The sequence below is a fragment of the Aspergillus versicolor genome (genome assembly GCF_001890125.1).
Source record: "Aspergillus versicolor CBS 583.65 unplaced genomic scaffold ASPVEscaffold_2, whole genome shotgun sequence".
NCBI lineage: Eukaryota > Fungi > Ascomycota > Eurotiomycetes > Eurotiales > Aspergillaceae > Aspergillus > Aspergillus versicolor.
In genome coordinates this window covers 3,864,784-3,891,775 of record NW_024467525.1, presented here as the reverse complement: position 1 = coordinate 3,891,775, position 26,992 = coordinate 3,864,784, and the positions used below count along the sequence as shown (strand labels likewise).

Here is a 26,992-nt window from a genome sequence, read left to right as displayed (position 1 = left end):
CCACAGTGATCGTGGAGAGTTTGTGGGAGGGATCCGCTTTTAAAAGGTACATCCTCGGCCCCACCCGACTATGCTACCACTCGTTCCTGGCTAAGCCACCAAGCACCTGTGATGCCGGATATGTGTGTATGCACAACCGGTGTTTTGCTTTGCAAGGTGATGGCCACAGAGTTATTTACAGGAATGATCTGCAATAACCAGAAGAGGAAGGTCATCAGCGCCATGGTGATTAAAAACTTATCCGATGCTCATGAGGTACGGATTGGACTTGTCTAGGTGTTGAGAGATAGATATATAAAGGTTCCCGTTCACTCCTTAACTGAAGAGCAACAACAGGAAAGCCAGACAGAATCACATTTCTTAATTGACTTTTATCACCCTCTATCGTTCTGCCATGCAGCTAACTAATGCGATTTACTTCACCGTCTTTGGAAGCGCCATCCTCGCCCTTGCACATCCCGGGCATCACGAGAAGCGCGACCCAGCACCTGTGAGGGCATACAAGAGAGATGTCGAGCATGGACTGGCAAAGTGTGCAAGCCAGCTAGAGGCCAGTGGCCTTCAAGCTCGTTCTGAAGCGCGCCGTAAGGCAACAGTCCAGTTGCACCGTCGACAGTTGATCACCCGAGACATCGATGCCGTGCTCAGCAAATCGCATCAGGCAACCCACCCCGTGTCGCCGTCCATACCTCCTAATGAACTCTTCAATGACACGACCCAGAAGGCTTGCATCCTTGGCCCCACTGCCGAGGGAGAAACCGGTCCATATTGGATAACCGGCGAGCGAGTCCGGTCCGAGATCCGCGAGGGACAGCCCGGAGTTCCGGTTCTTCTTGAACAGCAGTATATTGACGTCGAAACGTGCAAACCCATTCCGCGTCTCTATGCTGAAATCTGGGGCTGCAATGCTACTGGGGTTTACTCCGGCCTGGTTGCAGACGGTAATGGGAACTCTAATGACCTGGGCAATCGAAACCGCACTTTCCTTCGTGGCGTTCAGGAAACCGACGCAGATGGTGTTGTCACATTTGATACTCTCTTCCCGGGCCACTATGATGGACGCACCACGCATTACCATAATATCGCCCATTTTGGTGCGAGGCATCTTTCCAACAACACCATTGCTGGTGGGACAGTAGGGCACGTCGCTCAAATATTCTTCGACCAGGACCTGATTGACCAAGTCGAATCAACCTATCCGTACAATACCAACCATATTCCCATCACACCTAACTCAGTGGATCGGGTCGTCGGCCAGGAGACGGAGAGCGGTGACTCTGACCCCATGCTCAATTATGCCTTCCTGGGAGACCATATCGAAGATGGACTCTTTGCCTGGATCACCGTGGCTGTCAACCTCTCGGCTGTGCACTATCCATACTACACCAACGTTTACACGGCCGCAGGAGCGGTGGAAGTGGAAGGCACTTCGGATGGAGACCCTAGGGCAATTGATGGTGGCCTTCCCCAGAGCTCTACGGCATAGGTTTATGGTTATAGGGTTACATATCTTCAAGGATTTAAACGTTGGCAAACCATGAGCACAGGAAGAAGAGTGTGAGTATGTTGGAGAGGTCTCGTATATCTAGATACCTCTTGACGATAGCTTTGATGATGCCTTACATGACGTTTCTTTCGCCGATCGTTCTCTAAGATGCATACGTTACGATGGTCCCATAGCTCTTCTAGGATAGGCTGCCATCTTGGAAAGTGTGTTTACCTCTTAAGGGAGGTCGTGCCACTGCTCACTGTACAGCTACGTCATATTGCATCAGCATAGAAATATATTGCCTTTAAAGTCAGAAGAACTTCTCAGATGGACCGGATGAATAAGCTTTCCTATTAATTTTTCCTTGTTTGGTCGTGCGACCTTGGAATGGTGATAGTCGTCATGGTATTTTATGGGCTTTAATCAACCTCGCATTTCTCGTTGATGAAATGCATTTACAGATCCTTCGAAAATCACTCTGTCTCATATGATAACAACTTCCCATCGCGTACATGCAAAAACAAGGACAGTATCCACTTCACAGTGCGTCCTTAAGAGCCACCCTTTTACATCTACATCTATACTGTAGTATAAATCTCCCGGGTCTACTACCACTTTTTAAGGATCAAGAAATTAATAGAGGTGAAGTAAGTAACGGAATATATCAACTCACGGCATCTTCAAAGCTGACTTTATTGGTTTTATTATCCAAGAGCTGCTCAAATATCTTTCCTGAAAGACCTCGCCAGTATTAAATAAAGTAAGAACTGCTTCCAGTCAATACTAATAATAAACTCAACAACACCTCAATAAAGCGGCCTGGATTTTATTAGTGAGCTAAATATTCCTGGGTAGATAAAGAACCCCTCATATAAAACTCGAGCCGTATTTCAGTATATAATATCAATGCCAGGAGGATATCATTCTCAATAGTCATTTTCATACAGTTCTTCCTAGACTAGGAAAGTTACCTCATTATAGGAATAGATACCCAGGGTTGTTACTGAGCTACCTCAATGCGTGCAGCAATCATGAAGTGTACCCTACTGACGGCGCTGTATGGTGTAGAGCTCATCTACATGGCCTAAAACAAACAGGATCTCTTGACTGCCTGTGCTCCCTGATCAATTACCTAATTTCCTAGTATACGATAATAGCTGGTACAGTACGAATCCACAAATCAGATCTACCTAGCCCAAAAACCCTGTTTGATGACGCAGGAAGCAGGAGTCTGATACAAAGGCCCGGACATCAAAAATCGCATTGCGATCGATCACTGCTGACAGCATTTTCAGATTTGGTCCTACAGGCCAGGTGTAAGAGACTACAACTGTCAACCTTTATGCCGCTCTATACGTGTTACTGACATCGTGCAGGTGGCTCTCGTAGCGGAGCGTCTACGGACTAGGAAGAATGTGATGCATCCAGAGGTTCTGCAGGATTAATTGAAATCTACGGGCAGTATTTATCATTAAGGCCTCGGGGATTGACCTTGCACTTAGAGACCAGCCCTTGAAAACGGCCCGAAATGACAATCAGTTATCTTCTGGCTAACTAATCTGTAACACCCGTGAACTTCACTACGTATATGACGTGGCCGCAAATATAAATGTTCCGGACAAGGTAGTCAGAATTAGATTCCAAAACGGGCCCTAGCGAGGGCTTGGATTATTGTATCCTATGCTTGAATGACAGTTACTGTCCATACCCAGGTATAAGCTATAATAGACCCGACTTTGTGTATATACAAATCAGTTGACAAAATAAACCAAAAGAACCCCAAGTAGAGTACGTTAAGGTACAATGTAGCCCCCCCTTTCACCAAATAAACCTCAAACAAGAGGCTGGGCGATGCCACCAAACATCACCAGTATCAACACCAACACAGACTTAGTATCCAAACCCGTAGCCGCCGCCTCATTCGATCCAGTCGGGTCAGACTTTTCATCTTTCGTTGCGCTCGGAGTGCCCGTAGCCGTAGCATTCGCATTGGTATTGCACCATACCTGTCCCGCGGCAGAGCCCTTAATTAGACACTCTGCAAGGTCGCCAATGGTCTGGTTCTGCGCAAGACAGTAATAGTCGCAGTCCGAGTAGGGGATAACGCTGGCGGAGCCACAGCAGTCCGTCATGAGAGTGTGGTAGGCGTTGTTCATGGGCATGGCACACGCAGCATCCCTGCTTGGGATTTCGTAGAGCTTTGCGTGGCACAATGATGTTGCTGTAGAGGCAGTGGTGGTTGTTGTAGAAGACATTTTGAATTGGATTCGGTGAAACGAAGAGTTATGTTTGTTTAAAATCCCGATGAGCCAAGGCACGGTTGAAGGAATCGTCTCCTGGTAATGGTCATTAAGATGTCAGGACATGGTCTTGATCTGAAATTTATGTGCTCGAACCTGAGCGATATTCATGCCCAAAATTAGATCTATGAAGCGAACACTGCCCCACAAAAGGCACGGGTAAACGGAGTGAGTCCGGACCTCATAATCGTTTATATTCCCTAAATATGTAGCGGTTCGAATGCCATGGCTTGATTCGTAGGCCACTCCTCACCTCGCTTAGATGTATGGTGTGATCTCTGTTGCGGACTCTTCATTTAGTCTGAGGCGAGTGGAGTGCAGTAGCTACCATTCACTTCTAATTCGTGAATTGAGGATAGATGCTATATGTTATTGGTCTACCGATGCGGTGGTTCAATATCTACTTTGCTTTCCGATCTCAGCTTCACCATTCGCAGGAGCATACCCAGTGATTATTTTAAGCCGTGGGTAAGCGATGGCCCGGCATAGCTGACCGTGTCTGCCTTCGATAAAACTTATATCAGCATCCGAGTCCGGGATCGGCCGGGTTGCCGATAAATAAATCTATGCCAGGCTCATCTTACTGTCTCGGGAAAGGCCACCATGGACCCATCCTGAGCAGCCGAGATCCAGAGAGTGCTTTTTTTATTTTTGGATCTAGTCATGGTGGCAGTAGACAAAATCCCCACGATGGATCTCCACACAATGAGGGGACGTCGACGCATCTTCTGTGGCACTGCGATCCGCATCTAGGATCATATAATTCTATTCCGATGGGTTGGTCTTGCAATTTACTACAAATCTAAAAAAAGAAGGTTCGGCGGATCTCTGACCAAGTTTCAGGCAAAGTATGGACAGACCCGTTGGTGCAGGAAGCTGGACGAGCGGTATATAATTAGCCCTAAATTAGCTAACACATTGCCTACTTGATAGTGTCTAAGCACCGACCACGCAGTGTATGCAGTAAAATCGCTAAATCATCGTATATAACGTACTTATGTTCCGAAGGCAGGATTCAGCATAGGATTATTGTTCATGTTCGATTTCCCCAGCTGTACCTTTTTTATACTTCTATCATTGCCGCTGAAACCACCAACCCGTCATTGCCAAACATGGATCGAATCCATCCTGATGAAAAGAAATGCCAAGAGCACTTTGCCGTCTGGCTCCAGGTACTCTCGCAACAACTACCTGTATTGGCGTTGCGACTAACGAGTCAATGTTGGCCTGGTTACGCTGTAACCGAAGTCTCAAACCTAACGACCAGCTCCTCCACTGCACGTTGCTCTGTGACGTTCGAGGATGCAACCCGTGTACTTCTCTGGTTTCCCTTTCCCGGCGGTAGCCACATGTGCGCTGAGAAGTTAAGCAACGAGGTATCTGTAATGAGATACCTTGCGCGAACAACGATAATCCCCGTCCCCACTGTCTTTGGAGCCGGGACCTGGGAATGCGGTCCATATATTATTACCGACTTCATCGAAGGAATTCCACTATCTAAGCGCCTGAAGCCCAGCCTTCCCAGCGCCAAACGCGATCTCGAACGGGCTTATCACTGTATATCCCAGGTCATGCTGGAGCTCTCTAAACAAACATTTCCAAGGATTGGAGCCCTCGTGCAGAGCTCGGACGGCAAGTGGAGTGTATGAAAGAGAGCCCTTGCTGCCAAAATTGAAGATTTAGTCCAAGCCGACAATACCCCCCACGGCCCAATTCTTAGCAAGACTTTTGCCAACGCGTCCGAATATTTTACAGACATAGCCACCCAACAGGTCCGCCATCTGCGTTACCAGTGTCACAAAGGCCTGCTTGAAAACCATCACTTGAGAGAGAAATACATAGCCCGGTGCATGTTCCGGCGCATAGCACGCTCGCTGGAAACAGAACCTGGCCCGTTCCGGCTATACTGTGACGATCTCGGCCCGTCGAGTGTTTTCGTCTTGTCTGGTGAAAATGTGGACTTTAGCGTTACGGCTGTTACCAACTGGGAATCCACTTACGTCGCTCCTAATGAATTCACCTACACCCTACCGTGGTGGTTACTCTTCCAAGCCCCGCAGGGGTGGGAAGAAGATTTACGTCGGTTTAAGAGTAGATGCAACCCTTGTCTTGACACATTCCTTCGGGTTCTTAGAACCTGCGAGGATAGAGAGATACATAAGGGGGAATTAGAAGCATCGCAGTGCCTGTCAAATCGAATGGCTGACTCGTTGGACAATGGACTATTTTGGTTTTGCCTTGCTGCGAGGAGAACCTCGTTACTCGATGATATATATTGGACCTTTCTTGATGAGAGGTACTTTGGACCGCTGGGGTCTTTAGACGACCGCCTCGAACTTTTGTCAGTTGACGAGGTACAGGAGCTAAATCGGCTTTGTGGGGACTGAAATGGGAGAAAGAGGAGGGAAGATTGCCAGATCTAGGCGTGGGAGAGAACAGAAACATGTACGTGGGATAATATGATACACCGGAAGATGGCCTTTTAGAACTTCAGACCCAGGTAGAGAATCTGGTACCAAATCCCCCCTTCTATAAACCGAGCTACCTCATCCAAGGTGTTCGAGGTTTCCTGCTATGTAGCCGCCAGATAACGATGTAGACAGAGACAGTGGAGCTACGGTAGGTTTCCTTTCTTTCTACTAGAGGGTGCTGTTGCCATGGCTGGAATGTGGAGTGAGATGAAAGGCGTATGCTCACCAGATACCTCGTCTCCACAAAAGTATACTCGAAGCCCAGGCTAAAGGCTTTGCGATTGCGTGTTGGTGGCAATTTCTGGGTGCACACGGCTCCTAAGTGCAAGCCCACATCTTCCTACATTAACATTACGGAATGCGCCAGTTGCGTCAAATGAAGCTAACATTTCCCAGTGGATCCGGTGCTTAGCACCATGGACTTTCAAAAACCACTGTTATCCCACACGGTGTTATTTTTAGATCTTGTGTAGGTATTTATCAGGTCCACAATCCAAGTAGGAAGTAGGGCCACAGCCTGAAGAATAGCTTTCATCTAGCCATTGTCACACCTCAAGTCGTGGTTTTCTCTTCTCATCTGCCACTTGGTTTTTTAATCTTGTCCTTACCTTTAAAACTGGATTTGGTCGACCCCAGCGCTTCCTCAGCAGGCATCACGATGAATAGCAGCCCCCCCATATTTTCAAACAGCACACCGTACGACAGCGAGAGCAGCCAATGTCACCCCGGCCACGAGGTGAGTATCGCTGGACATGTCTGCGCCATACTCTAACACCAGCAGCAACACCCCTTCTACCCGGAAGGATCCGAGGAGCAAGAGCTTTCGCTCCTGCAACGGAGCGGGTGCAGCCATAACGGCTCGCCATTTGTCGATTCCGCTGCCGAGTCGGATTCACAACCGCAATATACGCTGCATGATCCCGGTCCATTGATCTTCGGCGCCCCGGAAGCCGAACCAGTTCAGTCGAGTGCAAAGAAGCCTCGCACGGGGCTGGCTCGGTACGGGACAAGAAAGATTAACCTGGTGAAAGGCACTGTCCTGAGTGTCGATTATCCGGTTCCGAGCGCGATTCGGAATGCGATTCAGCCCGAGTATCGTGATGCCGAGGACGCTTTCCCAGAAGAGTTTACACACTTGCGATGTGGGTACCTTTATTCTAGAAATCGGGGAAGTGGTTGAGCTGAATTGATGATGATCCTGATTACCAGATACGGCGGCGACATGCGACCCCGACGAGTTCACTCTGCACAAGGGATACAATCTTCGGCCTGCTATCTATAATCGGCATACAGAGTTGCTTATTGCGGTGACCTACTATAACGAAGACAAGGTCCTGACTTCGCGTACTCTGCACGGAGTAATGCAGAATATTCGGGATATTGTCAAATTGAAAAGATCCGAGTTTTGGAATAAGGGTGGCCCAGCGTGGCAGAAGATTGTTGTCTGTTTAATCTTCGATGGCATTGAGCCCTGCGATAAGAATACACTGGATGTGCTGGCCACAATCGGCATCTACCAAGACGGTATCATGAAGAAGGATGTAGACGGTCAAGAGACTGTCGCGCATGTGGTGAGTGGATGACCACTCGGTTGACCAGAGCAGCAGTAAACTGGCCATTTGTTACATTTGACACTGACAGCAGCAGTTTGAATACACAACCCAATTATCGGTCACTGCTGCTCAGCAGTTAGTTCGACCTCACGGTAACGAATCAAGCAACCTTCCGCCGGTACAATTTATATTCTGCCTGAAGCAGAAGAACACCAAAAAGATCAACTCGCATCGCTGGCTTCTCAATGCCTTCAGCCGAATACTAAATCCCGAAGTTATCGTCCTGCTAGATGCAGGCACAAAACCTGGCCCAAAGTCCTTGCTATCGCTGTGGGAGGCCTTCTATAATGACAAAACACTTGGTGGAGCATGCGGTGAGATCCATGCAATGCTTGGCTCGGGCTGGCGCAAGGTTATAAACCCCCTTGTTGCTGCCCTGTACGCGATGATGCATTTCGGGCGTATTTATCACAGCGGCCATAACATCATTCGATTGTTTTTCTTGCATATTCAGATGCTTTATAATCTCTGCCAGCTTATCATGACCTGGTTTTCTCTCGGTGTGTCTTTCCAACCCCCTCAGCTTTCTTGTTGGATAGAGCTTGGTACATGCTAACATGTCGGGCAGCGTCATACTGGCTGACAAGCTCGGTGATTATGGACCTGGTCGGCACCCCGAGCAGCCACAACAGGGAAAAAGGCTGGCCTTGGGGTAATGAAGCATCCCCGATAGTCAATACCTTTGTTAAATACGGTTATCTCTGGGTACTGATGCTCCAGTTCATCCTAGCACTTGGTAACCGACCGAAAGGGTGAGTGCTCCTTCTCATAATCCTGGCTGTCACTAGCTTACAGAGTAATAGGGTTGTCATCCCCTACACGCTCTCCTTCCTCTACTTCTCACTCGTGCAGCTCTATGTTCTCGTCCTTTCTTTCTACCTAGTCGTGAATGTCTTTACTGGCGGTATGCTTGATTTCAATTTCGATGATGGTGTCGCCGCCTTCATAAAGTCCTTCTTCAGCTCCTCTGGCGGTGGTATCGTGCTCATTGCGCTAGCATCAACATACGGTATCTACATCATTGCGAGTATTCTATACCTTGACCCTTGGCACATCCTAACCAGTTCGTGGGCATACTTCCTCGGCATAACGACAGGTGTCAATGTGCTCATGGTATACGCGTTCTGCAATTGGCACGATGTCTCCTGGGGCACAAAAGGGTCTGACGAAGCAGATGGCTTACCGTCTGTAACGATTAAAAAAGACGACAACAGCAGGAAGAACTTTATTGAAGAGCTTGACAAACCGCAAGCCGATATTGACAGCCAGTTTGAGGTTACTGTGAAACGCGCCTTAGCACCATGGGCTGAACTCGAAGAGAATGGTGGTAAAACCTTAGACGACTCATATAAGAATTTTCGAACCGGATTGGTGTGTTTTTGGGTCTTTAGTAACTTGCTCCTGGCGTTGATGATTACCGCCACGGGTGTGGATAGGATGTGTTTGACAAATACATCGACCACCAGAACGACAGGATACTTCCAGGCCATCTTGTGGATTACAGCAGGCTTGTCACTGTTTCGGTTTACTGGGTCGTTGTACTTCCTCGGGCGATCGGGAATTCTCTGTTGTGTGTCCCGGCGCTGATTCGTCCTCGCCTGTACTATAATATCTTGTTCTTATACTACAAATTGTCTGGGAAAGGATAATCTAGTTTCCGACTAAAGAGTGGTATTCATGCTTTTCCAACCATTCAGCAAGAGCAAGCGGAACTGAAGCAATTCGGAAGCAAAAAGCACAACTGGCAACTGGCTACTCCTGATCTACGTACTGGAATGTACTATTTGAAATATGACCCCAGCCCCCAAATTGCAGACGCAGCATGGACTGTATCGTTATATTTTATGGTTTCGTGAGGAATTAGTCTACTTGATCCTGAATCATCTAGGCACAGGAAAAGCGAGGTCGGGGCTCAGATGACAATATGTCTGAGTCCGAGTGCACTGGCGGAATCTCCATGCACCAACCGTAGTAGAAACTAAATCCTCACAGCATATACCTGAATAACGGCGACCGATCTCCAAGCACAAGGAGCTCATCATCCGTATACCATTCTCTTACCTCACTCTCGACCATCCTCGCCTTCCTCTTATTCGCAATAACCAGCGAAACCTCTAGAATACCAGCAACAAGCAGCCCCGAGACCCCAAACGCAAGCGACAGCCCAAACCCAGTGAGATACGTCGGGCTCTCGCGGTCTAGATACATGTAGCTCCCAATTATCCCACCTGTATTGCCCATGCAGATGTTAAACGCGCTCCCGATTGCGCGCCGCTTCGAGGGCGCGAGGTTGTTGATTGCCCACGAGGCCGTGGCCGGGTAGGTTGGGTAGATGCCCATGCAGGCAACGATAAGGGCGAAGAAGCCCACTCCTACATGCGCTTCAAGGCGGCCCTTTAGACCTATAATAATCGCGTATCCGGTTATGATTAGTAGAAGTGGGGTGGCGATAAAGGGGAACCGCCAGTTATAGCAGTCAGAGATATTGGACAAGACAATTGCCGCGATTGCACCGGCGATGTAGGGAGGTACTGTCATAAGCTGTGCGTTGGTGCCTTGGAAGCCCATGGCTTTTGTCACAGTAGGGAGGGTGAATTTCGTTCCTAGCGAGAAAATGAGGTATTAGTAGAGCGCTAATGTGAGGTTCCTGGATGGAGAGATAAGTGGTAACGAACCATAGTTGCAGGCACACTGGCACAACATGATATACGCAGCGAGGTACAGCCTCCAATTCTTCATAACCCCACCAACGTCCTTTAACGTTGTCTTTTGCTGCTCTTCTCTAAAGCGTCCGCCTTCCTTGATAAAGTGCTGTATCTCCAGATACCGTATCTCGTCTTGGTCCAGCCACCTAGTTGAGAGGCGCGGGGAGTCAATAAGCAGGAAGAAGCATGTGACTCCTAACATAACAGTAATTAGGCCCTCAATCAAAAGGATCCATCGCCACCCTTTGTACCCGCCGACATTATCCATTTCGCTGATCCCCGCCGCGAGAAGACCGGAAAATGCACCGGATAGCGCGCTGGCGCAGAAGAAGGAGGCTACGCGTGTGCCGAGCTCACGGGGCATGTACCAGAGTGAGCAGAGGTATACGGAGCCGGGGAAGAAGCCGGCTCTGATCTTGTATCAGAGAAACGCGAGGACTTTTGCAAGGGATAATGACTTAACACACTCGAAGATTCCCAGTAAGAGCCGCATGGTTACCAGCCCGCCAAAGTTTTGGACCACGCCAGTCAATGTCATGATGATTCCCCAGCTAACGATTAAGGTACCCAGGTAGACTGATGGTCGGCTGAATTTCTTGAGCAGGATGTTGCTCGGCACCTCTACCGATCCATTAGAAGCGGGAGCCAGGTGACGTCGCAAGAAGCAACTCACCGAGCAGAATATATGGGATGAAGAACAAACTGAGCGCGATATTATACTGGATGCCGCTCAAGCCCAAGTCTTCTGTCAGTCCGAGGATCTTCGCGTTTCCGATATTGGCTCTGTCGAGATGGGATATCAGATAGAGGACGGCGAGCATGGGGATAAGTCTGATGTCAATCTACAGCATGTGCGCTGTGAGCTTTCCATATTATCAAGTGCGGTAGTCAATAAAACGCGGAATTACCTTTCGCAAGAGTCTCTTCCTCCTCTCGGCAGGGAAACTGCGATAAAACGCTGCATCATCGGAGGCAAGCCCTAGTACCTGGATGTTGTCAAGTGTTGTGACAACGGTATAGTTCTCGATGGTCTCGGAGCTGCACTCTTTTTCATCGACGGGGTCATGCTGGTGCTCATGGGTCGAGGGCATGGTTGCGGTGGTGCGCTCTTTACTCAAATGAAGAACGGGAAGTTATTGAGAACAAAGTCGTGCGATGGGAATACACCTGCTATTTATCGACTGGTCACGGTCAGGAGCCCTAACCTTGGCAGCTAGGGGAATCAGGCGAAGCCGCCCCCCATGTTCACTCCGGACTGCCGAACTGCGGAGTCGAGAAATTTGGGGCTGAGACCCCAGATCTAACCCCGTGGCGCTTCTCCGCAGCGGCGTTCTCCATCCCGCGGGTAGTCTCCAGCGGGCGCTTTTGGCCCGTTTACGGGGCCAAATCTCCGTGAACGTAGGGTTCCGCGCATGGTGTACCTGGACGCAACACCACTGACGAGAATGTAATGGGGCATACCGGATATGCATTTAGCAGATGTGAAAAACGGAAAGACCTTAAATAAGACCAGGGAAGGCGATGATCGAAACCTGGTCGCACCTTAATCCATCATTCCCCTCTCTTATCTTCCTCCCACAGCGTCCATATCCGACCGCTCATTACAACCAATACAATGGGTGAAGCCAGCATTCTCGACCGCCTATCCGCCCTCGATACCAGCACCGTCTCCGACGCGCTCGATTTCCTGCACCTCAAAGGCGCAACCTACGGCCTGCGCCCACTCTGGGACTGCCCGAAGATCGTCGGCCGCGCGAGCACAGTCAAAGTCGGGCATAAGACCGACTCGGCCTCCACCGCACATCCATTCACACCCGTTATCGACGCAATCACCACGGACGACCGCGTGCTCGTTATCTCCAGCGGCCTGGAGGGCGTTTCCTGCTGGGGCGATATCATCTCCAATGCGTCCAAGGCAAAGGGGATTCGGGGAACAGTCATTGATGGTATGTGTCGCGATATTAACGGGAGTCACGACATCGGGTATCCTGTCTACGGACGTGATGTTACCATGATTAGTGGGCGGAGCCGCCTCGTGCAGGTTTCTGCTGGGGCGCCGGTGCAGATGCGCGGTGTCACGGTGCGCGAGGGGGACTATGTTATCGCTGATATCTGCGGGACGGTGTTTATCCCCGCTGAGCGGATTAAGGAGGTGCTTGACCTGGGCGAGCGGATTGAGCCCCGCGAGAGTCTGATGGTGCAGGATGTTCGGGCGGGAAAGCCCGTGTCGGAGGTGATGCACGACGCGAAGTTCCAAGCGATCCACGCAGAGACAATGTCCGTCGCGGCTGCTGTGACGGCCTCGCATTCCAAGCAGAATATCAAGAGCGCCAGCGCCGAGGATCAGGAGTTGGTCAAGCTCTTTGCGGGTCTAGATGCTCCCGCGGTCTCGGACGCGCTGGATAAGCTCGGAATCCCTGGGCAGGCACTTGGAATCATGCCGCTGACCAACTATAAAAAAGTCACTATCGGACCAGCCTTTACTGTCCGGTACGTCCCCGCCAGCGACCCACCAGGAAGCGTCGGTGACTTTATTGACGACGTGGCCGCCGGCGACGTCGTGGTCATCGACAACGGCGGCCGCACGGATTGTACTGTCTGGGGCGATATTATGACGCAGTATGCTGGACTTCGCGGGATAGCAGGAACTGTTATTGACGGCGTCTGCCGCGACGTGAATCTAGCTATTAATGAAGAGTATCCTCTCTTCAGCGCTGGTCGATGGATGCGCACGGGCAAGGATCGGGTGCAGGTGGGCGGCGTTAATGAGGCGGTTGGGGTTGGCAAGGTGCATGTCAAGCCGAGGGATATTGTAGTCGCAGATGTTAATGGGGTTGTTGTTGTGCCAAGAGAGAAAGTGCATGAGGTCGCTGAGATTGCACGCAAGATTGAGGCTAGCGAAACTGCTATTCGCCAGATGACGAGCAATGGGGCCACGATTGCAGAGGCGAGGAAAGCGCTGGGTTATCATACACTGCAGCGGAGGGTATAGTTCGACGTAGTTCTAGACTTGGCGTAGATTTGTTTTCATGAAAAGGATTTTATGTGCTTCTCTGGCTCTGAACCGTACATCTAGAGATATTATGGCCCCCGAGGTCCAACCCATATAAGTGTCTAGAGCTAGGGATTGGCCTGGTGAAAGGGATGCTGACCCTCTGGGCGATAAAGGTAGAACCGGAGAATTGGAAAAACGGAGCTGCCTACAATCTTAGTACTGAGCCAGAACCTGTTTGGGTAGCTGCTATGGATATCACTCCATATACGTGCAATTAGTCTATCAATCATCGCTACATCAAGTGTATCAATGCAGTACTGCTAATTTATCTGCAAATAGTAATCAAGCCAGCGCAACCTTCAACTCAGCTGTATACCAATTCTGGATTGCCCGAACATCATAGCTCATTGCCACCGTATCAAACACTTTCAAATGCTCCCTGCACGAAGCTCCATCATTCGATAGCCGGCTAACCCACTTACCATGCCTTCGTGCTGCTTCCACAATCTTCTCGATGGCCCCGACGAACTCAGGCTCGTAGCCTCCTGCAGGAACGTAGCCGAGAAGCGAAAGCGCGAGATCATTCGGCCCAATGAAGATCATATCTTGGGAATGTTAGCAGGGCTGTCTATGGGACTGTGATTTCTCAACTTACCAACGCCCGGAACAGCACAGATCTCATCGATATTCTCGACCCCAGTCTTCGTTTCAATCTGAAGACAGGTAATGAGCGTCTGGTTTGCCGTCTTCATATACGTCGGGATATCGACACCGTGGGCGAGTGCCGGAAAGGCTGACCCCTGCCCTCGGCGGCCCTGTGGTGGGAATTGCGCATCAGCCACTACAGATCGGGCTTCTTCCGCCGTGTTTACCTGCGGGACGACGATGCCGCTTCCGGGACTTTAGTATGGATATGGGGGGGAAGACTTGGGACGACCTACTGCGCCCCAGCGTCCAGCGCTCTCTTAATCAGATATCCATGCATCATCCGAATCCGGATGAGCGGCGACACACCCAGTGCAGCGATCGCCGCCGTCGCGCTGTGCATTGCGTCATCGCTGATATGGCCGTGCTCACAGTCGATGATGATGCCCTGCACGGTATCAGACTACTGAAACAACAACTACCCGGTAGGGGAAGCTTACATCGACGCCTGTCTGTGCTACAACCTGCGCGGTGCGAAATGAGGGGAGGCCGAGGAATGTCATTATGGGCTTTGCATTTGCGCGCAGGGCGTTGAGGAGGCGGAGGCGCGGGTTGTGGATTGGGGTTGTCATGGCGGAGTTAGATGTCATTTGCACGGCGATAGCAGTCTGGCTGTTGAAAAGGTAGTGTACGCAGTTTAGCCAAGTACTACTAATATGAACACACTGAACGCATCATATTTGATGCTGAGATGGTGGAGCTAGACCTGCGGACATGCATTTCCGTCTCCGTTGATGCGGACCCTAACTGAGTGGTCCGTGACATTGACGGAGGGCTCACGGAGGCTAGATACCGTCTGCGAGCTCAAGTTAGACTATTGATAATATAACCGATAAAATGATACGCCTGGTTTTTCTGTTTCCAACCGTCGTTGCTGATTCCATAACATAATCATGGCAAACCAGATTGAAGAGCCCGATATGCTGGAACTGGCAAAAGTGGCTGATCTCCAGGTCGAGCTGCCTGTTGATCCAGATGAAGGTCTCAGCGAATCAGAGAAGAAGGACATCGTCAGTAGATCTCGGGGGGCAACAACGATTATATGTCCAAGATGTCTAATGTTCCTAGGACGACCGTCTTCTCCGCAAGCTGGATCTACGACTCCTCCCGTGGCTATCACTGCTCACTCTCGCCGGATTTCTAGACCGGACCAACATGGGCAACGCAAAGATTGAGGGCCTCCAGCAAGCCCTGCGCTTGACCAACAGCCAATACAATGCATCGCTGACCATTTTCTTCGTCCCTTACGCCCTCTTCGAGCCGGTCACAAATGTCCTGCTGAAGCGGATGGGGCCGAGATTGTTCATCCCCAGTATCATGGTGACATGGGTTAGTTAGTACTTTCAGTAAAGTCTACGCGAAGCGCGTTTGACAGTCTCTTAGGGAACCGTCATGACCCTCATGGGCCTGCTCCAGAACTTTTCCGGTCTCATGGTGGCCCGCTTCTTCCTCGGCCTCGCCGAAGCTGGTCTCTCGCCAGGTATCAGCTACTACCTGTCATGCTGGTACAGACGGTCTGAGTTCGGACTCCGAATGGCCATATCCTTCTCATCTGCCGCATTAGCCGGCTCATTCGGTGGCCTGCTCGCCGCAGGGATTTCCAAGATGGGCGGCGTCGGCGGTAAGCCGGGCTGGGCGTGGATCTTTATACTGGAGGGCCTTGTCACGGTGCTTCTGGCACTCATCTCCTTTCGTGTTCTTGTTGGATTCCCGGATCAGGCGGATTTTCTCACAGAGGCTGATAGGCGCCGTGTAATCCGGCGGCTGGCGGTAGATCAGCAGTCGAGTGCGAGATATCAGGAATGGCGTACGGATTTTCTTTGGGTGAGTCTGCGAGATTGGAAGACGTATATGGGGCTGTTGGTTTACATGGGGGCCGGCGGGTCGCTATATGCGTTTGCGCTGTTCTTGCCTATGATTGTCGAGGAGATGGTGAGAACTTCTATCACTATGTTTTTTCTGGAGCCTATACTAACCATAGGCAGGGATACACCTCGACAACCGCACAATTGCTCACTGTTGCTCCCAATGCCATTGCTTTTCTTGCTACAGTGCTGATGGGCTACATTGGCGATCGCACTCAGGCGCGTGGTATCCTCAATATTATCGCCTCGTCCATCGGCATTGCAGGCTTCTGTCTGCTCCTTACTGCATCCACGCCGGCCGCTCGCTACGTGGGGACATTTCTCGGCGCGATGGCGATATTCCCCTGCGTGGTCAACACAATAACATGGACCAGCAACAATGTTGAAGGTGAAGCAGAAACATTGTTTTATGTCTCTCATAAAATATCTCTCCTCCTGCTAACCATTTGATTTCTTAAGGAGTCTACGAACGCGGCATCACGCTCGGAATCATGATCGGCTGGGGAAATCTAAACGGGATCGTCTCATCCAATATTTATCGCGGACAAGACGCTCCGAGCTTCTACTTGGGCCACGGCGTCGTGCTGGGGTATCTGACTGTGTGTCTGCTGTTCGGGTCTATTCTGCAGACGATTCTCCTTCGGGTTGAGAACCGGAAGCGGCGTAGTGGCCTGCGCGACGGGTGGATTCGAGGTCTTGGTCGCGAGCAGATGGAGCTGTTGGGGGATATGCGGCCGGATTTTCTTTACACTACATAGCGACTCTCGATACTTCTTTCGTCGTAGCAGAAGAGTGGGGCGTGTACGGAGACTCCCACCCGTGAGACGGAGTGTCAGGCTCCGTGTCAATAAGCATTCAGAAGCAAGGTGGGTATTCGCACGGACTCTGTTATATTCACGTCGAATGATTGGATCCCACGCTTGATTCCACCAACCCAGGAATATACGAATCGGCGAATGAGCAGGCTAGTCATTCTCACAACCGAGTCATGATGTGCCGGGACATTGATGCTTGGACTGAACTGGGGTAGACAGCGGGGAAGCGAAATCGCCCCCAATGCTGCACAGATGAGGATGCAACATTTTCGCTGGGGGGACCTCGCCTCCTACACTTTTAGATAGCAAAGGCCAGAATTTGCCTGCATTGACATACCAAGTATAACCATGGTCCGCGCCTGCGACTTCTGCCGCACGCGCAAAATCCGCTGCGACACCGCGAAGCCGACATGCTCCGCGTGCCGCAACAGTAACCGGGTCTGCGTGTACCACAGCGGCCCACGGAAACAACGACCATCTGCGGCGCGCATCGAGTTCCTGGAGAGTGAGAGGGCGGCGCTGGAGGACGCGTTGGTGAGACTGAAGGGTGCGGATAAGGCACAGCGCGATGCGCTGCTCGAGTCAGTGGTTGTGCGTGGTGGGCGGGTGTCGCTGGGACAGGGGGGAAGGGTCGCGAATGAATGGGAGAGAACGATGCAGCGGAGTCTTGGGGATAGGATTCTTTCTCCGATGTCGTGTACGAGGGGGGAGGGTGTTGCTATACAAGAAGAGGATAATCGGGGCCGCGATGACGGCGGTGGGCTGAACCAAGGTGATCATGAGCGAGCGCTTTCTCCGGGGAAGGGGAAAGACGTCTGGGCCATAGGCGTGTCTGATAAGGCAGACAAGAGCCCTCACGCCAGCGACAGTATCTTCAGCTCGACGTCTGTCGTCCAGGCCAGCACCGCAAGGCACCCACACAGCCATGAGCAGCAACGTGCCGCCACAGAGACGCTGCGCTACCAGTTAATCGCCAACGCCGCAATGGAGCGACAGCAAGAGCACCGACTGCGCGGGTTATCGACAATCCGAGGAGTCCCCGCAGAACTCGCGCTCCATCTCCTCCACCTCCACTGGAGCCGACAGCACCACACTTTCCTTCTCACGTACCGGCCGGTCTTCATGCGCGAGCTACAGCACGGAGGGCCCTACTGCTCCGACCTGTTATTGTACACCGTCTTTGCATGTGCGTCAAAGTTCTCCGAGCGGCCAGACCCAGAAACCGGACAGGCTTTCTTTGCCCGATGCGATGAGCTCTTGCTACAACACGGGCTACTGATTCAATCAAGCATCCCCACCGTCATTGCCCTGGTCATGCTTGGGTCGACATTTATCGCCAGAGGCATGGCCTCCAAGGGATGGCTGTATACCGGATATGCGATGCGCATGATATACGACCTGGGCCTCCACACTGAGCCGCAGATCGAAGTGACCAAGTATAATGTTGAAGAGATTGAGATCCGACGTCGCGTCTTTTGGGGCGCGTTTGTCTGCGAGAAGCTGCAGAGCCTGTATCTGGGGCGGCCGCCGACGATCAGACTACAGGATGCGCATGTTTCGCACGAGTTTCTGGATACGTTTGAGGAGCTTGAACCGTGGGAGCCGTATGACGATTGTCCTACGAGCACAAAGGGTCCCGGAATGGTGTCGTTGACACCGCCGTTGGCATACTCTGTGTCGGTCTTTCAGCAGCTCTGTCTGCTCTCACAGATCATGACGCAGATCATCGACAAAATCTACTGCGTCGGAGCAGCTAGCTCAAGCACCCGTCGCGAGATCGGCGCCCTCGACGATGCCCTCACCTCCTGGTACACCAATCTGCCCGACCACCTTGCGTACGAGCCCTGGGCGCGAGACCCTCTCGACCCACCAGCGGCCATCGCTCCGAACCGCATCATCCTGCTAACAACCTACCACTTTCTCATCGTTCTGCTCCATCGTCCATTCATCACGGCCTCCAACCCAAGCACTCACAGCCACACCACCAGCACACCCGGAATCCCCCCCGTCGCCTGGGAACGCTGCACCACAGCCTCTCGCCATATCACCAGCCTCGCCCTAAGCTACCAATCCATCTATCCACTCCGCAAATCAAGCTACCTGCTCAGCTACTCGGTTTATGTCGCATGCACGATCCACGTGCTCAACACGGCCTCGCTCGCGGCCGGTAATGACAGACATGCGCACGCCGAATCGTTGACACTGCTCAGCGCGAGTCTGAAGTGTCTTGATGCGCTGGCGGTACCGAACTCTGGGGTCGCTGATACGGCGGGGATTATTCGGAGGCTTATATTGGCGAATGGGCTCGAGGAGGCATCGGGTATGATTACTCTCTTGCTGTTCTGTATATTAGATCTACAAATACTAACAGGAAATCTTTAGGTGTTGTGGAAGACCAGGACTTGGCACGGACTCAGCCCTCTGAGAATGCGCCGCTGTTTTCGAATGTGTCCCGCGTGTATGATGATATCGAGCAGATGCAGCTTTTTCAGGATATCTTTGACCCGGGGCAGGACTTGCTGTTTGGATTTATGAATGAGAATATATCTCTGGGGACATTTGGTTTACATGAAGGACTTCCTGATGAACTGAATACCAATGAATAGGGCCATCGATGTTCCACTCTATTCCCCGACAACAGCTATCGGCTCCTCGTACTCATCAGGCAATTAATCATGCAGACGCCTACTCCAACAACTCCGGCTCCTCCTTAACAACCAGATCAAAATACGGCTGAAACGCCAACCACATCTTGCTCGCATTCCCACTCCTCCGGTGCCCGACCTCCGCCATCTCATCCTCAATAACCCTCTTCTCCCACCCGGGACACGCCGCCGCCGCATTCGCCAGCAACTGCGCATGACAGCATCGATCCAGCGCAAGGAACAAAAACGCCGCCTCGTCAACCGTCCGCCCACATGTGATCATCCCGTGGTTCTGCAGTATAACACTGCGACATTTCGGGCCCAGCGCCGCCGCGATCCGGTCCCCCTCCGCCCTGTCGAGGACCGTCCCGCCGTACCGCGGGTACACGGCGAGGTCGTTGTAGAAGCGCAGCGCGTCCTGGTAGAGCATCTCAATCGGGCGGCCAAACGCGCTGAAGGCTTTGCCGTAGACGCTGTGCGCGTGGCATGCGGCGTTGAGGTCCGGTCGGGCGCGGTGGATCGCGGCGTGGATTGCGAAGGCCGGTGCGTTGATGGGACGCTGTGCGCCGCCGGGGAGGACGGAGCCGTCGTCGCCGACGAGGACAAGATCGCTGTCGCGAATCTGGGCGAAATGGGTGCTTAGTGGGTTTATCCAGAAGGTGTGGGGGTTCTCTGGGTCGCGGAGGGAGATGTGGCCTGCGACACCTTCGTCGAAGTTCTGGCGGGCGAGGACGCGGAAGGCGGCGGCGAGGTGCTGTTTGAGGTGGGTGCGGGTTTCGGCGATGCTGGTGAAGGTTGGAGGGTGGCGGAGGGTGATTTTTGAGGCTTTGTCGGTGAGGTAGTGAACTTCTTGTTGCCAGGTTGACAAGGGCTGTGGTGTGGTCGGATCTGTGTTGGTGGACTCTCGGTGTGGTTCTGAGAGCTGGGCAGGCTCTTCTGTAAGGTTGATCAGTGACATGATGGGCAAAGTCAGTTACAATTCGTCCCAAGGGACGAGGGTCGATTAGGTTGAAATAGCTCTGCAGAGTAAAACACCATTACCCCATACTGATATATGTATTCAACACACGGCGTAGCTCTCAGCTACTCGTCGAATAACAAACTGTGTAGAGTTACAATCTTGCAGAGGCATTCGCGGTCAGTATTGTTCCGGTGGATTGTGAAATTCCGCTCAGCGCAGCCGTCCATGACGAGGAGAGGATTTCTGCCATGGACTAGCTACTGTGAATTGGCATTCGCCCTTTCGTAGGGCGTCCATCGTACCATGCGACAGTCCTAGCCCTAGACGGAGGTTCGACTCCGTCAACGGAGGGTAACAATCCGCGCTACGTTGGGACTAACGCACGCAGCACCCACCTACAGAGAGACCTATATTACGCCGAAAAGGGCAGCTATTAGAAGAACGGACCGCATGGGAGAATTCGATCTAGAGAAGACGGCGTTCCTGAACTTGATGTGGCGCATGTTGGTTTAGTAACTTATCTATACCGTGTAATAATGACATTACTGGAATAGTTCAAGTGAATTTGCAACAAGAGTGACCAAACACAACACACTGCAGAACATTGCAGAAATAGATTTATTGCTGGTAACAGATTATTGTAAAGTCAAAGCTAAAATACATGATGGGAATTTGAGAAAGAAATTGAAAACTACATGCTATTGGTTAAAGTTTGTATTGGAAGCTTGAGACTATCCATTCTCCTACTAGGTGACAGGTACAGTCTAGACTCAGAAAGCTTATAACTATATCCAGGACTACTGAGGAATATCCTGCTGTTTTTAATATAAACCTACTCGATATAAATTTATAATATATTAAGATACATATATACAGTATTAAATACTCTTGTATGAGTTAGTCAGTCATATATCTACAGGAATAAGGTTTACTGCAGATCCCCTAAGCCTTTTAGATCTTCGATCCTCGCCGCGACACCGCACGCGCCCGCAGACCGACAATCACAGTTCATGGATAGACATGATCATAATTATTAGTTTCATTCGCTGCTTAAAAAACAAAAACATACAACAGCTGGGATTCGCATGTGGTCACCCACCATACTACTAACCAGCCGGCGTGTGGCTTAAGTACGGCTGAGCGGACGGGAAGCCCTGTTTTCCACACCCTGTGGTCGTATGTACTAGAGCTAGATTGGTTTCTAAAGATAGCTGATTTGGTCATTGATTGTTAAGACAGATCATCCCTATCAAGGAGCATTGAGACACTCGGAGAGGCTTCTACAGAGCTTCCAGAAGTGTGAATTGCACACAATTCCCTGGCATAGTTGAAATTATACTAACTAATGGAGGCCTCTGGGTCCTGGAGGAAAAGACTGTTGAGTTGCGAGAGCTTCACACCTCCCGCGAGCCTGAGGGTCGTGAGTCTCGCATCCGAGTTCTGCACTCTGGAAAAACCCGAACGGCATATACAATACGGCTATCGGCTATGACTTTCGAGCAACAGGCCTCGAGGCGACTTCCAGGTTGGAGATATCGTTGCCGAGGGAGGAGCACTTGTAAGGCTCTGTATAAAATAGTCTAAGTATTTATAAGAGACTAAGCTGAGTAGCTGGAGGCTTACCCATCTTATAAGGATACTCCTTTACTCTATAAAGACTATAATATTAGAACTTCAGTAATACTCTCTTAATAAAATTTGGCCTCTTACAACATAGTATTCACCACGCCCCTTATCCTATTCCTATTAATTAGGTGTATTATATTCTTTCACACTATTTGCAACAGCTCTAAAGGCCAGGGGCCTTTATAAAGATCTCATTTAATTACTCTGCTGCTTTAATTATATACACTAAAATTACTCCTCCTTATCCAATTTCAAGTTACCAGATATACTAGCTAATAGAGAGTAATACAGTAGATAGTGTTCATAAGATAGTTTCTTCGCGGCTAAATGGGCCCCCGGTATGCTGGGCATGGAGCTGATACCTGAAACGACGCGTATTGTTTATTCTGGGACCGTGCGCCGCTGGCTGACACTGCTGTTGTCTTTCGACTACATGCCAGTTTGCCTGGACTTATTCCCAGTTAGTTACTGTAAAGACTGGTGGCTTCGTATCTCCAGCCCCGGAGGCCTTGGCCACGACAGCAGCGCTGATTTGCAGTAGTAATAACAACTAGACTAGAGATATAGGTGTTTGTTCCATTTAGCGGCGGGGTATTGCACAACCGCGAATTCCACCGATGCATTGGGCAGGGCGGGTCCTTCTCGACCAGCGGGCGAAATCGACCGCGACAATTCGCCCGGCGGAGGTGCACTATAGAACGTACGTAACAGCGCGCTTGACAACTCCCTTCGCAAGCTTTTCATCTCTGAGCTGATAGAGGCACCGCGAAGGCACAGAATCACGAGCGACAGATCATGACGCGCCACGCGCAAGATGAAGCGTCGAATGCGCAAGCACTGGTGGAGTTATTCTCCGAGAATGTGCTGGCCAAAGTCCTCCGGGTCGCCATAGAGGGACTCGAGAATAATGTAACATCCATTCACTCGTTCTGCTACATTGCCTAATTTCTTCAGATACCACCGACAGTATACCCAGAGTTTGTTCCCCAGCACGGCAAAGGCACAGGGCGCTACTTTCTCCGTGACGCAGACTTCTGGACCTGCGGCTTTTTCCCGGGTATCCTGTATTCCCTTCTCGAGCGCGCAGTCCGATATCCGCAAGTCTTTCCCTATCTTGAGCATGAGAAGTCAAATGCACCAGACTCAAGTGAATCTCTACGGGAGCAACTGGTGTCTCTTTCCCACACCTGGACGGGACCCATCCAGGCTATGATGACTCGCACCGATACCCATGATATTGGCTTCATCCTGCAGCCATCGCTCCAAAAGGACTGGGAATTGACAAGCAACCGGGAGAGTCTGCAAGCAGTATTAACCGGTGCTCGCAGCCTTGCGAGTCGCTATGTCCCTTCCGCGCGCGCAATCCGTAGCTGGGACGTTCTCCGCCAGGCAGATATCGCGATAACAAGTCTCACAGACGACTGCCTCGTAATAATCGACAGCATGATGAATCTGGATCTTCTCTACTACGCATCCAAGCATATTTCAGATCCCAGTTTAGCCGACATAGCTACGACACACGCGCGAACGGTTATGCAGTCTCTACTCCGTCCAGAGGGCCCAGCGACTAGCAATGACAAGAGCTCTACATCCCCGGAGCTCTACTCTACCTATCACGTCGTGAACTTTGATTGCCATACCGGAGCTGTAAAACAGCGCCGCACCGCACAGGGATATAGCAACGATTCGACCTGGGCGCGCGGCCAGGCATGGGCAATTACAGGGTTTGCGGAGACATACAAGTGGACAAAGGAGAAGGACTTCCTGGCTACTGCCTGCGGACTGGCAGACTACTTCTTGCAACGGCTCGAAACATCGCCGGCGTGCGTGGAGAAGCGTGCCGTCACACTCTCCAATGGAGCGACGAATGGACAGGCAGAAAAGACAACCGGGCGCTACGTCCCCTTGTGGGACTTTGATGCACCGATCGAGGACGAAACAAACCCGTTGCGCGATTCTTCGGCGGGCGCAATTGCTGCAAATGGAATGCTGCTTCTCTCGCAGTCGCTGGCTGCGTTGGGCGATGTGGAATTGGCAGAGAGATACCGAAGAGCTGGAATACGAATTGTCAGTGATACAATTGAGTACTCTTTAGCGCAGGAGAAGGCCAAGTTGGCGACTGGGGGGGAGGATGGAAGTATCCGAGTGGAAGACGTGGTGCCCGGCCAGCGGTTTGATGCTATCCTGAAGAATGCTACAGCGAACCATAATGCTCAGGACTATGATCAGTATAGTGATCACGGGTTGGTTTATGGGGATTACTATCTGCTGGAGTTTGGTAATAAGCTGTTGAGGATGGGCTTGTTTTAGCTGCGACATAGATCCATTATGCACATGATGAAGTATATGTGGTTCAATTTCTAAATCAATAACACTCAATATATGTATGCCCGTACACACTAAGCAGCCAGAATAATCGCATCCTCAACCCCCTCCGATTCCCCCGGCCCTCCCAAATGCACTCTCGGTGCATCCAGCCACCTCTCACGCAGTGTCTCCCAATTCCCATCCTTAACCCCCGGGGCAGCAACAGCAAATACACTGATGACCAGCACAATTTCCTCCCCCACTGCAATATCAAACACCTCGCATCTTAAAACAGGAATCAGCGACCGCTGCGCTTTGATATTCGTATTTGAGTCGGGCTTCATCACCTCGTGCTCAACGGATGCGGATGGTCCAGAGCCAGAGCGCTTTGCCGTTCCCACAACACCGCTTGCGCCGGCTGAAGAAAGGACGAAAGCCTTCGTCTCGGTTGCATAGATCCCTTGGCGTGCCTCCGACCCCATTGCAGATAAACTGCTGCTATCATCCGGCAGCAGCGGCAGAACTCGAGTCTGGTCACGGCTCGGGACGCGGGAAATCGCAAACCCACCCTCGACAAGATGCAGACTCTCCAGCCCAGAGCTTGATGATGACCCATTAAGCCTGATACGATGCACCCGTGTATGCCAGTCCGGCCACCTGCTTGTTGGCGGAACCAGGGTCGTCTGAACAGTCACGGCCCCATCAACCCACGGCCGCCATACAACACTCGCAGCGGGCACAGTCTCTCCCTTCACACTTGCTGTCAGATACCGCACAGTTGCACACTTCCACTTCATAGCCCATGTTGCCGCGCCATCCCGGCTAAGGGTTAGCATGTTATCTGGCGCGATCTGTTGGATCAACGGGCCCGTTGGAACATTAAAAGTAAAGGCAGACGAGTACGCGAATTTGCAGTACTTCGCCTGGCTGGCTTTCATGGGCCAGGCAACAAACTGGCCGGGTGAAAGCATGAAATGGTGCCACGCGGATGGGTGGTTGCAGAGGATTTGAGCTGGTTGGGGGATGAGTTTGACTGAACTGTCCATTGTCACAGAAGGGTACGGTGGCTCGGGCGAGGTCCAGAATGCATGCGTGCTTGGTAAAACGAGCGGGATCAGGGACTTTAGTGCCCAGTAGACTGATTGTGGCGAGTTGTAGTCTTCGGCCATGTACATGTTTCTGGAATTGTTAGGGTAGTTCGTGGATATATATATCGGTAGGGAGACTTACGGATAGGTATAGCCGATATTCATTGTCCCGTCCGAGTTGAATATGTCCTTAGAATGAGCCCCCCACCACCGCAGATGCCGAAGCAAAAAGCCCTTGGTTGCCCCTGGCGAATCCAGCGGCGCCGGCATATCAGGCACCTCAGCAACGGCCAGCGCAGCAAAATAGCCCGCACAGGCGAAGCGGTATGTAAGTGATCGGCCAAAGGGAATTGCGGCACCTATCACTGTCAATTACCATTCACATCAAGGACGGGATAGATGTCGAACCCACCGTTCGCATCGAAGTATCTCCAGAAATCACTACCGAACTCCCGTGCTTGCTGCTGGTACCTTGCTGCGCGGCCCGGGTCCAGGTTACCCGCATACTTCGCATACAGAAGTTGGCTGAACTGGATTGCAAAGCTGCCAGAGTAGTAGTCAACCTGACGCCCACATCCGACTTTATCTCGTCGCCTGGTTCGGATACACTCCGCTTCTTCTGCAGCCTCTTGCTCGGCTGTCAGCCACGGCCCGTCTCCAGACCAGCCATGACCTAGATAAAATGAATCCAGGACTACAAAGTCACTGGCCATTTCACTCTTTAACTTAGCATATGGTATTCCTGCTACGACAACCAAAGCCAGGTTCGAGAAGATCCGGAACCAGCGCCAGTTATTGACAGGCATATCCTGCCCGTTCATCCCGGAGAGCCAGGAAATAATATTCTCGCGAACCCCAGGACTCTGCGAGTGAAAAAACTCATCTGGTGCAAGTAGTAGAGCGACAGCAATAACCTCCGCTTCCACCATGCGCTGGTCGCCATTCGCAATTGTACCCCAGTACTCGGGGTGCGTCGGGTCCGTCCCCGTCGCAATTCCCTGAACCCAGGGCCATGCGAGGGAGCGGATCAAATCCGCATTCTCGGGATCCGATCGTGCTGTATGTAGCAGGGACGCGATGGCCCATAGTGGACGTGCAAAGCCCTCTAGCTGCGCTGCGCGCTCGTCAAAGTGTGCGCCGGTTGAGCTGGGCAGGCGGACGAACGCCCGGGCGGGCGAGAAGTGCGCGTGGAGGGGCTCGATCAATGCGATCGCTGCGCGCATTACATCGGCCCGGTCGATGAGAGGGTTGTCTGTGAATCCTGCGAGGGGTGGCATGGTCGGTACACCTTGGTCGTTTCTATGCTGTGTTGCGACCCTGGGCATAGGCGGGGCTTTAACTTGGTGGAAGAAGACTTCGGGGCCTCGGGGGAGGTGTCGGCTTGGGGCCGATGCCCGTCATGGTATT

The 26,992-nt window shown here is 51.5% G+C and overlaps 12 protein-coding genes across 12 annotated transcripts; 7 read left to right on the top strand and 5 right to left on the bottom strand.

Annotated features, from left to right (window-relative positions):
- Nucleotides 1–394: 394 nt before the first annotated feature.
- Nucleotides 395–1,540, top strand: ASPVEDRAFT_148406 (intradiol ring-cleavage dioxygenase; the record flags this gene model as incomplete). The annotated part of the gene is made up of 1 exon (XM_040808162.1): nucleotides 395–1,540. One exon carries the CDS (start codon nucleotides 395–397, stop codon nucleotides 1,484–1,486), a length of 1,092 nt encoding a protein of 363 aa, XP_040665059.1. The 3' UTR covers nucleotides 1,487–1,540.
- A 1,649-nt stretch (nucleotides 1,541–3,189) lies between these two features.
- On the bottom strand, nucleotides 3,190–3,926 carry ASPVEDRAFT_508257 (uncharacterized protein). The gene has a single exon (XM_040814376.1). It carries the CDS (start codon nucleotides 3,742–3,744, stop codon nucleotides 3,322–3,324), a length of 423 nt encoding a protein of 140 aa, XP_040665058.1. The 5' UTR covers nucleotides 3,745–3,926; the 3' UTR covers nucleotides 3,190–3,321.
- Nucleotides 3,927–4,901: 975 nt separating this feature from the next.
- ASPVEDRAFT_123659 (uncharacterized protein) lies at nucleotides 4,902–6,176 on the top strand (the record flags this gene model as incomplete). Its single annotated transcript, XM_040806103.1, is given in 2 exon segments — nucleotides 4,902–5,425; nucleotides 5,444–6,176. 2 exon segments carry the CDS (start codon nucleotides 4,902–4,904, stop codon nucleotides 6,174–6,176), a joined length of 1,257 nt encoding a protein of 418 aa, XP_040665057.1.
- Nucleotides 6,177–6,918: 742 nt separating this feature from the next.
- Nucleotides 6,919–9,460, top strand: ASPVEDRAFT_148405 (uncharacterized protein; the record flags this gene model as incomplete). Its single annotated transcript, XM_040808161.1, has 6 exons — nucleotides 6,919–6,996; nucleotides 7,042–7,402; nucleotides 7,470–7,831; nucleotides 7,908–8,373; nucleotides 8,442–8,625; nucleotides 8,677–9,460. 6 exons carry the CDS (start codon nucleotides 6,919–6,921, stop codon nucleotides 9,458–9,460), a joined length of 2,235 nt encoding a protein of 744 aa, XP_040665056.1.
- Nucleotides 9,461–9,799: 339 nt separating this feature from the next.
- On the bottom strand, nucleotides 9,800–11,669 carry ASPVEDRAFT_69737 (putative MFS transporter; the record flags this gene model as incomplete). The annotated part of the gene is made up of 5 exons (XM_040816034.1): nucleotides 9,800–10,476; nucleotides 10,549–10,988; nucleotides 11,046–11,199; nucleotides 11,252–11,420; nucleotides 11,487–11,669. The coding sequence occupies 5 exons, from the start codon at nucleotides 11,667–11,669 to the stop codon at nucleotides 9,860–9,862; spliced, it is 1,563 nt and encodes a 520-aa protein (XP_040665055.1). The 3' UTR covers nucleotides 9,800–9,859.
- A 524-nt stretch (nucleotides 11,670–12,193) lies between these two features.
- ASPVEDRAFT_123461 (RraA family protein) lies at nucleotides 12,194–13,570 on the top strand (the record flags this gene model as incomplete). The annotated part of the gene is made up of 1 exon (XM_040806082.1): nucleotides 12,194–13,570. One exon carries the CDS (start codon nucleotides 12,194–12,196, stop codon nucleotides 13,568–13,570), a length of 1,377 nt encoding a protein of 458 aa, XP_040665054.1.
- Nucleotides 13,571–13,915: 345 nt separating this feature from the next.
- ASPVEDRAFT_26111 (HpcH/HpaI aldolase family protein) lies at nucleotides 13,916–14,850 on the bottom strand (the record flags this gene model as incomplete). Its single annotated transcript, XM_040809861.1, has 4 exons — nucleotides 13,916–14,178; nucleotides 14,229–14,464; nucleotides 14,515–14,666; nucleotides 14,719–14,850. 4 exons carry the CDS (start codon nucleotides 14,848–14,850, stop codon nucleotides 13,916–13,918), a joined length of 783 nt encoding a protein of 260 aa, XP_040665053.1.
- A 348-nt stretch (nucleotides 14,851–15,198) lies between these two features.
- ASPVEDRAFT_126318 (uncharacterized protein) lies at nucleotides 15,199–16,901 on the top strand (the record flags this gene model as incomplete). Its single annotated transcript, XM_040806356.1, has 5 exons — nucleotides 15,199–15,288; nucleotides 15,347–15,607; nucleotides 15,662–16,210; nucleotides 16,264–16,531; nucleotides 16,603–16,901. The coding sequence occupies 5 exons, from the start codon at nucleotides 15,199–15,201 to the stop codon at nucleotides 16,899–16,901; spliced, it is 1,467 nt and encodes a 488-aa protein (XP_040665052.1).
- A 405-nt stretch (nucleotides 16,902–17,306) lies between these two features.
- On the top strand, nucleotides 17,307–19,564 carry ASPVEDRAFT_124630 (uncharacterized protein; the record flags this gene model as incomplete). The annotated part of the gene is made up of 2 exons (XM_040806202.1): nucleotides 17,307–19,278; nucleotides 19,341–19,564. 2 exons carry the CDS (start codon nucleotides 17,307–17,309, stop codon nucleotides 19,562–19,564), a joined length of 2,196 nt encoding a protein of 731 aa, XP_040665051.1.
- On the bottom strand, nucleotides 19,239–20,780 carry ASPVEDRAFT_38735 (uncharacterized protein). Its single transcript, XM_040811768.1, has 2 exons — nucleotides 19,341–20,780; nucleotides 19,239–19,278 (listed from the first exon to the last, which is right to left on the bottom strand). Exon 1 carries the CDS (start codon nucleotides 20,559–20,561, stop codon nucleotides 19,644–19,646), a length of 918 nt encoding a protein of 305 aa, XP_040665050.1. The 5' UTR covers nucleotides 20,562–20,780; the 3' UTR covers nucleotides 19,239–19,278; nucleotides 19,341–19,643.
- A 2,205-nt stretch (nucleotides 20,781–22,985) lies between these two features.
- On the top strand, nucleotides 22,986–24,500 carry ASPVEDRAFT_26108 (uncharacterized protein; the record flags this gene model as incomplete). The annotated part of the gene is made up of 2 exons (XM_040809860.1): nucleotides 22,986–23,099; nucleotides 23,145–24,500. 2 exons carry the CDS (start codon nucleotides 22,986–22,988, stop codon nucleotides 24,498–24,500), a joined length of 1,470 nt encoding a protein of 489 aa, XP_040665049.1.
- Nucleotides 24,322–26,885, bottom strand: ASPVEDRAFT_60376 (DUF2264 domain-containing protein). The gene is made up of 3 exons (XM_040815524.1): nucleotides 25,998–26,885; nucleotides 25,728–25,944; nucleotides 24,322–25,676 (listed from the first exon to the last, which is right to left on the bottom strand). Exons 1-3 carry the CDS (start codon nucleotides 26,860–26,862, stop codon nucleotides 24,590–24,592), a joined length of 2,169 nt encoding a protein of 722 aa, XP_040665048.1. The 5' UTR covers nucleotides 26,863–26,885; the 3' UTR covers nucleotides 24,322–24,589.
- Nucleotides 26,886–26,992: the final 107 nt, after the last annotated feature.

What these genes read in the sequence shown, in the direction of transcription:
- ASPVEDRAFT_60376 (XM_040815524.1), bottom strand. Translation starts at nt 26,862, where the DNA reads ATGCCACCCCTCGCAGGATTCACAGACAACCCTCTCATCGACCGGGCC. An exon ending in GAGATACTTCGATGCGAACG is followed by an intron (nt 25,945 to 25,997) that starts GTGGGTTCGACA and finishes TGACAGTGATAG; the next exon opens with GTGCCGCAATTCCCTTTGGC. An exon ending in AATATCGGCTATACCTATCC is followed by an intron (nt 25,677 to 25,727) that starts GTAAGTCTCCCT and finishes TAACAATTCCAG; the next exon opens with AAACATGTACATGGCCGAAG.
- ASPVEDRAFT_38735 (XM_040811768.1), bottom strand. Translation starts at nt 20,561, where the DNA reads ATGTCACTGATCAACCTTACAGAAGAGCCTGCCCAGCTCTCAGAACCA.
- ASPVEDRAFT_508257 (XM_040814376.1), bottom strand. Translation starts at nt 3,744, where the DNA reads ATGTCTTCTACAACAACCACCACTGCCTCTACAGCAACATCATTGTGC.